A 9,562-nucleotide genomic window follows, 5' to 3' on the forward strand; every position below is an offset into this window, starting at 1 on the left:
TTCACACTTTGTCAGCCATATGGTTAGTTTAGTGGGAATGCTTAACTGGAGAAAATAATAATAATAATTTGCAGCAAAACACGTGATTTTTATGTCTTTTATTTTTTGTTTTCTCAGAAAGATAAGTAGTTCGTCACAGATGTTTTAAATTATCATCTGAAACTGACCTATTTGTTTATGTAGTTTAAAATTTGGTAGAATTGTAGGGCTTTTCGCTTTCAGACCATGTCAATAATTTCTGATTGATTATCTGTCCAAAGCCATTTAATTTTTTTAAACAAGAAATAATTAACATATAAAAGAAGTTGGATCCAATGTGAAATAAGGTGGATCCTTGTTATTGTATTAGACTTATAGAAATCTTAGCTAATCTTATGACACTTGTCATGATTCTTGCATCATACTTTGAAACACCTAATTAGAATAGTTGCCCTTCCTATGACAGATCATTATATTGTCTTTGTGGTGAATCAATTATGTGAGTTCTGTTTTTAACCTTCAAAATGAAATTGAAACTCTCTAACACAATTAAATCCCAAGTTCTATACCGGAGTTCGGATAGGAGAATACTTAACTCCTTATCCAAGCACTATATTTGTTCTTATTATTTGGGATTTTAATAGGAAAATATATATTTGACTCCTTACAAAGAAATCACAGTGTGAAATCTGTCTTTTCTTTTTATAATTATATTGAGGTACATTTACATACGTGTCCACTGTGATATTTGTGATGGCCTTTTGTCTATTGTTTTCAACCTTATTCTCTCTTTCAGTTTGAGTAGCTTCACATGGAGATAACATGGGGAGTAATATTTTATTTGGGACAAGTTTTAGACTAAACTGAATATGGCTATAAATAGGGCAGGCATATTGCAAGGATGCTGCACCAACACATCAAGCTACGAGCCAATACCCGTTCTTTAGCCCTAGCCTTTGAAATCCCCAAGACTCCCTACCCTAAGTCATCATCATGCTAGGCGACCTCGCAAAAAATTTGTTTCTTAGAGTTGAGACTAGCCTGTTTTCCATGTCTGATAAGAAAATCTTGGACCAAATTTATGCAACTCATTATGTCAATGTTGATACTTCTTTTGATGAGGATTCTCTTTTCGAAATTGTTGAAAACATCCTCAAGCATGCAATCCAAACTGTCGACAAAATTGTGCAGGTACTTTATCACAAATGTTCTTATTAATTATTATTATTAATTATATATTATCATACCATTGATCATTATTAATTATTATTAATATCTAAAGCACTGCTACATAAACTTGTGGGTTGTTGCAGGGTATCCAAGTGCATGAGGAAAACATAGAGGAGAAGCCCCTCAAGGCCAACTTCAGTACACCATTGTGCATACTTAAGTCCATAGCCAGCGAGGTAATTACCTCAGAAAATAAATAAATATATTTTTATATTGCTCGTAACAATTTTCATGTACATACATTATTTTTTATTTTATTTTATTGTTTGCTTTCATATTTTTCATATTAAAACTATTAAATACTTAAATTTTCAGATGCAATGCAAACCTCCTGGTGAGAAAGTTGCCCATGAAACTGCCCTTGTAATACTGAACAAGCTGTCAAACTATTCATGGGAAGCAAAGGCAGTGCTGACTCTGGCAGCTTTTGCTATGGAATATGGGGAGTTCTGGCTCCTTGCCCAGGCTCAGGAATCGGACCGACTTGCCAAATCAATTTCAATCCTGAAGAGAGTCCCTTTCCTCCTCAAGCCCTCAAACCTGCAAAAAAGAAGGCAAGCAGTGCTTGAGCTTAACAACTTGATCAAGGTTACAATGCAAGTTATCGGGATCTTCGATCAGTTCGAAAAGCTTTCCAGTTACGATCCAAGGGATGTGCCGGAGTTGGCATTAGCAATGGAACATATTCCAGTGGATGCGTATTGGGCTATTTTGACTCTTGTTGCTTGCGCAACTAAGGTCACTATTCTCACCAGTGATGAGTACGTTAACTCTTCATTCTTAATTGATGTCTGACCAAAAAAAATTCAATATTTGTTTAGTACTTCAAAATAATAAGACCATGGTTGCCTTTGTTTCAGGGACAAGGAGCATGACCTAGTCCCATACGCTCAAAAAATCCATTTCATCTTGAACAAGCTTAACATACAGCTGAAAATTTGTAGAAAACAAGTTGGTGTGTAATTACTTGCAGATCCTTCATTAGGAATCATATTATAATATTAATGAAAAATGATGAAAAAAGTAATTTTTGTATAATCCACAGAGGACGCAGAAGCTTACCGGAGGATAAGGAAAATCTTTCGAACTCCTACTGAAATCAAGGAGGTTTTCAAGGCCCTGATCTTTAGCAAAGACAATGTTCAGCCACTGATTGATGGTTCTACTAAACAAACGGTTTGCTCTACTGCCCTTAGAAATTGTTGTTTAAGAAGTATATTAGGTTTTTAATAGAGTGAAATTGTGGTGGCCTAATTGTTTAAACAGGTTGATATCGACATCCTGAGGAAGAAAAACATACTCCTATTCCTTTCAAGCCTAGATATCACTGATGATGACATTTCTATCCTCGAACCCATTTATGAGTTCACTAAGAAAGAGGACCAGCATAAGATTGTGTGGATTCCAATCGTCGAGCAGTGGACCAATGAGCTGCGAAAGAAGTTCGAGACCCTGAGGATCAAGATGCCGTGGTACACAGTGCAGATCTCTGCACCCATAGCTGGTATCAGGTTCATCAAGGAGGAGTGGAACTTCAAGGGTAAGCCTACATTGGTGGTGATGAGCCCACAAGGAAAGGTTGAACATTCCAACGCATTCCACATGATTCGGGTATGGGGGCCCAAGGCCTTCCCTTTCACAGAAGCAAGAGAGAAAGAAATCTCAAAGTCTCTTCAATGGTTTGGCAATTTAATCAGAGAGATTTATCCGACTCTACCCGACTCTGTAAGTTCCTTTTAATTAATAATTCGAACAGAAACCATACATTTATCAATGACATTGCATGCATGCAATTTGAACCAAATCCATACATTTAGGGTCCCTCTGACATTACCCGTATTTGAATCTATGATGTAAATTTGATGATAAAGCAAGTTTTTGTGGTTTAATTTATTTTGATCAAACAGAAAGAGGATGAGTACATTTTCTTCTATGGAGGCAAAGACAAAGACTGGATGAAACAATTCAAAGAGAAAGCAACTGCTCTTGCAAATGATCTCATCTTGAAGGAAGCAAAGATTAACATAAAGTTGTTTTGTGTGGGGAAAGACAGCAGGGGAGAAGATGACTTTGGCATTCTATGGCGCTTCTGGACCGGAATAGAAAGCCTGTTCCACACCAAGATAAACAAGCAGGCCGACTCAGCCACACTAGAAATCCAAAAGCTACTTTCTTACAAAAATGAAAGTGGATGGGCTGTGCTCAGCAAGGGGTCTTCTTTGGTTGTCGCTGGTCATGGTATCTCAATTTTGAAGGTGACAGAGGACTTTGACAAATGGAAGGGACAAGTGAGAGAGAAAGGCTTTGAGTTTTGTTTCACAACATACTATGCGAAGATTGGCCTTACACCTTGCTGCCGCCTTGATATTCCAGGCTCTACCGGGAAGGTCCCGGACACAATGAAATGTCCCGATTGCAACCGTAGCATGGAGACTTTTATCAGTTACAAGTGCTGCCACATTGATGCCCCTAGTGTGCATCATTAAGTTCTGGGTTTCGTTCTTTTAGTACCACTGCTAGACAGTGAATATTATGCTAGAATAAAAGGGTATCTAATTTCCCATTCCTGTAATGTGGAGTACAGACAGGTTGTGTAATTGTTCTATTATGTTTCTTTCGGCTTGATTGTTTATGGCAGTCTTTGTGATGTTAATGTTTTATTGGTCAATTATGTATTGAATAATTTCAATTTACTGTTTGTTGGCTTTTCAAGGCATTACAAGCATGTTTGAGCGTCTTATATATAGCCCTTAAGTGAGGCCCTATCTCTTAATCATTGAATCAAGCTAACCCAATTGATCAAAAGGGTACTGTAGCTGCCGGCGCGTGGGCACTGTAGCTGAGGCTCACGATTATATATAGCCCTTAAGTGAGGCTCACGATTTGGAAGTTTTCCGGCGATGCGATATCGCTTTAGACACCCACGCGCTGCCGCGCGTGGGCACTGTAGCTGAGGGGCATTTTTGTCCCATTGCAATCCTCTCGATGTCACGAGCGCGTAGGTATGCTCGGATCTCATTTTGGATACCGTTAGAGTTCCGAACGGATATCGCATATCGCGTATTTTCCGGGTTCGCTAGGTTTGGACCGTCGGATGGTCCTGAAATTATAATATGTTGATCTGGGTATTTCCAGGATCATGTCGGATTCGACGGATCGTAAAATGGAGTCCCGGATACTCCAGAAATGCTAACCCTATGGTTAGGGTTTTAGTAACCGTCCGATCGTGCGATCGTGAGCGATCCGACCGTCCGATCTGGACCAAACTTGCAGGACGTGTGTCCTAGACCTTGTAGAACCTATAGGAACTGTCGGATCATGATTTGGAGGTCATGGGCCCCGCGGGCCTGTTTGACCAAGTTGGGTAGTTTGACCCCGGGTTGACCTCTAGACTTTCGTTGTGTAGTTCTATCATCCCAGGAGGGTTAGAATGACCTTAGTGACAGGTCTTGGGCGTTGTTGAGTTAAATGGTTTATGCGTGATTTTAGGATATTATTATATAATTTAAATTGCAGAATTATCAGATGCTTTGCCAGGGTTGAGGCTTGTATAGAAGTAGAATTTATATTTTATATATTAAATTGTGTGGATGGATAAAGGTAAATAAAGCGATTGAATGTTAGCTTACAGTGCTATACGCACTACCCCACGTACCCCATATTGTGATCATGTTGAGGGTGGTGAGAATGTAGCCAGCCCCAGTGTGAGGTCGCACGCGTCTTTGGATTAGCCGGCGTGTTGGACTCCCATACGTGGCGGGTGCGTCCCGGACGTATGAGGAGATATGGTTGTGTGAGGGCTGGTGAGAATGTAGCCGCCCAGTGAGGTCGCACGCGCCTTTGGATTAGCGGCGTGTTGCGGACCCCATACGTGGCGGGTGCGTCCGGCGTATGAGGGAGATGTGATTGTGTGATGGCTTGTGAGAATGTAGCGTGCCGGTGGTGAGAATGTAGCCAGCCCAGTGTGAGGTCGCACGCGTCTTTGGATTAGCCGGCGTGTTGATGCACCCCATACGTGGCCGGGTGCGTCCCGCGTATGAGGGGAGATATGGTTGTGTGAGGGCTGGTGAGAATGTAGCCGGCCCGGCAGGAGGTCGCACGCGCCTTTGGATTAGCCGGCGTGTTGGCGGACCCATACGTGGCGGGTGCGTCCCGACGTATGAGGAGATGTGATTGTGTGATGGCTGGTGAGAATGTAGCTGCCGTGGCTGGTGAGAATGTAGCCGTGCCGCAGAGGTCGCACGCGTCTTTGGATTAGCCGGCGTGTTGACCCATACGTGGCGGGTGCGTCCCGACGTATGAGGAGATATGGTTGTGTGAGGGTGGTGAGAATGTAGCCGTGCCCGGTGTGAGGTCGCACGCGTCTTTGGATTAGCCGGCGTGTTGGCGGACCCACGTGGCGGGTGCGTCCCGACATATGAGGGGAGATATGGTTGTGTGAGGTGGTGAGAATGTAGCCAGCCCGCAGAGGTCGCACGCGCCTTTGGATTAGCCGGCGTGTTGGCACCCATACGTGGCCGGGTGCGTCTCGGCGTATGAGGAGATGTGATTGTGTGATGGTTGGTGAGAATGTAGCCGTGCCGTGGCTGGTGAGAATGTAGCCGAGCCCAGCAGGAGGTCGCACGCGCCTTTGGATTAGCCGGCGTGTTGGCACCCACGTGGCCGGGTGCGTCCCGGCGTATGAGGAGATATGGTTGTGTGAGGGCTGGTGAGAATGTAGCCAGGCCCGGTGTGAGGTCGCACGCGCGTCTTTGGATTAGCCGGCGTGTTGATGCGGACCCCATACGTGGCGATGCACGTCCCGACGTATGAGGAAGATGTGATTGTGTGATGGCTGGTGAGAATGTAGCCGTGGCTGGTGAGAATGTAGCGTGCCCAGAGGTCGCACGCGTCTTTGGATTAGCCGGCGTGTTGGACCCCATACGTGGCGGGTGCGTCCCGACGTATGAGGGGAGATATGGTTGTGTGAGGGCTTGTGAGAATGTAGCCGGGCTCGGTGTGAGGTCGCACGCGTCTTTGGATTAGCCGCGAGTTGTGCCCCATACGAGGCCGGGTGCGTCCCGTCGTATGAGGGGTGATACTGTGATTGTGTTTGATGGGTTGTGATGGATAAATATTAGAATGTATGTAATTGTGTGGTGGTAATGGTTTATTTGATATTAGGAGCCAGGATAGATACGGAAGAGCTATGTGTGGCTTGATCCCTTAGCAGGGTACGTAGGCAGCCTGAAGTTACTAGGTGCAGCCACAGATTAGACCCCACTTAGGTGGTCTTATTGAGATTGGTTTGGACCTCGTTGATGGTCCCGAAACTTGGTTGAATTGAGACTCGTCCTGTGGACTGAGCAAGTGAAGGTGTGCATAAATAGATTTTGAATTTGGTATATGCATGTTTGATGCATTAAGTTATTTTAAAAGCATTGTGGGCAGTTCTGCTAGAATAATTTGAAGGCCGGAGGCCATTTATGTAAATTGCATGAGATTATATTGTGCATACTGCCAGTTGGGTTATAAATGTGTTTTATGCGGGTGGAAATTTTGGGGAAATGTTCAATTTACAGGGGAGACTCTGCAAATTTCGGCAGAAGTCTCGTGCCTCTAATCCTCTCGTAAACGAGGACATAGATTTAAGGAGTGAACTGGCATGGGGTGATGCCGGGGTCTCCGCAGAGTTTCGCCTCGGGTTCCGGGAAATTCGGGACGGTCCTGTCACCTGTAAAACTATAAGCACTTGGTAGGGGCGAGACCAATGACTTGAGTATTATATATAAATATATATGTTAATTTACTAATACTAATTGATGTTGGCAATAATGCAACCGGTGGAACACTTTCCGGCTGGGCTGTCCATTGGAACACTTCCCCCAAGCCTTGAGCTAGGCGCTTGCTGGACTTGCTCTAAGGGGGAGATCCCTCCACTTACTTAGACTCTGGTTTTGGACGCAAAGGTAGCGGCTAAATGTGCCACCTTATTAGTTATTCTAGGAACAAAAGACAAGACCACCGCCTACACAGCCGCCATAATGCTTCAAGAACTATTGCAGCGCAGATCGACGCCCCTTCACCCCAGCCCCTTTAAACACCCCAGCTTCATCACGTATCACCCAGCCCCACCCATCACGCAACGTTTGTGACGTTCATGCCCCGTCACAATTGATTTTAACAAAAGTCATCGGAGGGCAGGACCATTGTTGAGTGCCCATGCTTCGATGTTCTCCGCCACCTCCTTGGATAGGTGTCGTCTCCTTCCCCTACTCCTTAGTCTGCAAAAATTCAGTTTGCTATTTGATCATAAGCTACACAGCCTCAGCTGGGTGAACCGGAATCCCTTCAAATACCAGATTGTTTGGCACTTCCATAGCCGCCAGAGCCCGTATGCAATGGAGCTCAGCAATTCATCCCTCCTGCACTCGCAAAAACGATCACACAACTCCAACCATATGTCCGCAAAGGTCCCCCCCTGCAACGTCCGAACATCTAATTGAATGGAGCATGCAAACTAAAACAATCGTGCATAGTTGCAATGGAACAGAAGATGGGCTACCGTCTCGTCGGGTTGCTGACAGGATGGGCACGCCGAATCAATCTGCATACCCGCTGCCTCAAATTACATCGCACAACTAAATAGTTCCGACAGCATCTCCAGATGAAGTGACGAATCTTGCCCGCCACGTTCAGTTCCCAGATTGATTTCCATAGCCGTCGTCCTCCTCTATCAACACTAGTTCCTCCATCCCCTCGTCTTCCAAGGAGGCCATTGGAATCCAACTCCACTGCCACCCGATACCCCGACTTTACAGTATAGATCCCATCTTTTATAAAATGCCACATCAAACTATCCGGACATCCAAAGCGACTAAGTGCCATGGCCAGAATGGAATCAGCATACTGTTTTCAAAAGACCAGTGGTGCCGCATAACTGGATCACGAATTTATGATATTTAACTGAGGCACAAAATAATTATTAATCCCAAGTGGTTGGTTTAAATTGAGTTAGGAAAGACCTGAAATATGAGCCATGACATTTGTACGATGCCAATATATATATATATATATTTGTGGAGAAGATGTTTCTATAAAATAAAAGCACCTTGAGAGCATGTTTACAAATCAGTAATTGATATGTTTACGTCATCGACCAAGTCTTCCTTCGGTGAAAAGAGTTTACAAACAACTAGAATACCTACATAGACTAGTTTATGAGAGTGATACTACATGTATTGACCAACTAAGGATGGATAGACAATCTTTTCATAAGCTTTGTCAAATTTTGGTCACTAAAGGAGAACTACGATTGACTCGAAATGTGTCCACATAGGAGATGGTTGCAATTTTTTTAAACATTCTTGCACACCATCATAAGAATCGCGTCATAAAATTTAATTTTACTAGATCGGGGAACTGTTAGGACATATTTTCATGAGTACTTGAAACAATGATTCGATATCTATATCTAGGTCAAATTCTTGATCAATTTGTTCAAGAATGGTTTCTTGAAGAAGTCGATTCCTTTTTACATCGAATCTACATTTCATACATTTGTTACTATCTAGAGCTGAGTTGTGGTGTAGCTGATGGACTAGGTGCCACTTCCATAAAGAACAAGCTTCTAACTCAACTAAGTTTGGATAAGAATGTTGCATAGGGAGGTAGTGCTCGTTTTCTTAATAGATCTAGGATTGTTTGAGCTTGAGTTTACTTTTGCCTTCTTGACTTAATGGATTGCCTTGTCGAAGTATTGACCCCCAGTTTTTCCCAATAGTGGGTTTGTGGGTGAACATGTCTTGTGTGTTTATCTGAATTTTATGTCTAGCTTTATCATGTTTGTAATATCTATGATGTTGATGAATGCTCAGGCACTATACATCTTAGTTGTTGTTAACACAAGAGATGCCTAAATTGACGGGTCCTTCTGAGTGCTTAAGTTGTCACACAGTTATTTTCTAAACTTGCCCGGGTTTTTGATTTGTTTATTGCTTGTGTGTGCTGATCATTGTGTAATCTCTGGTGTGTGTCTAGTAATAGGCTAGTTATATAGTTGTTTGAAATACTTTAGTCAGATCCTTGAGCAGCTTGTTTAGTGTTTGAATTTACCACTTCCACCTAATTACAAATTTCAAAACTTCAGAACCATGTTAATGAAAAACTTAAAAGGTCATCATTTATCAACTATGCCTAGTGGGCCAATGGCGATATTTAATTGCAACAACATGTGACTAACACCTCAGCAACATGTGAAACCAATGTAGAGATGTGTATTAACGTAATAATCTAACAGTTGAATGGCTAGGATTAGAAATAATATTCCCAACATATATGTTTAGATCAGACTACTTCCAAGCCATATATCATC

General features: G+C 43.0%; 1 protein-coding gene across 1 annotated transcript; it reads left to right on the forward strand.

Moving 5' to 3' along the window:
* The first annotated feature begins 887 nt into the window (after positions 1 to 887).
* LOC103323883 (protein SIEVE ELEMENT OCCLUSION B-like) lies at positions 888 to 3,930 on the forward strand. The gene is made up of 7 exons (XM_089046176.1): positions 888 to 1,170; positions 1,293 to 1,385; positions 1,525 to 1,970; positions 2,070 to 2,164; positions 2,255 to 2,385; positions 2,476 to 2,934; positions 3,117 to 3,930. Exons 1-7 carry the CDS (start codon positions 973 to 975, stop codon positions 3,693 to 3,695), a joined length of 2,001 nt encoding a protein of 666 aa, XP_088902302.1. The 5' UTR covers positions 888 to 972; the 3' UTR covers positions 3,696 to 3,930.
* The last annotated feature ends 5,632 nt before the right edge of the window (positions 3,931 to 9,562 follow it).

This window comes from Prunus mume, linkage group LG2 (genome assembly GCF_029339155.1).
Source record: "Prunus mume cultivar Tortuosa linkage group LG2, ASM2933915v1, whole genome shotgun sequence".
Classification (NCBI taxonomy): Eukaryota; Viridiplantae; Streptophyta; class Magnoliopsida; order Rosales; family Rosaceae; genus Prunus; species Prunus mume.

Bases quoted from the DNA above. Each gene is read 5' to 3' on its own strand.
- LOC103323883 (XM_089046176.1), top strand. From the start codon at position 973: ATGCTAGGCGACCTCGCAAAAAATTTGTTTCTTAGAGTTGAGACTAGC. The intron at 1,971-2,069 runs GTACGTTAACTC...CCTTTGTTTCAG, and splicing joins ACTATTCTCACCAGTGATGA to GGACAAGGAGCATGACCTAG. The intron at 2,165-2,254 runs GTGTGTAATTAC...TATAATCCACAG, and splicing joins AATTTGTAGAAAACAAGTTG to AGGACGCAGAAGCTTACCGG.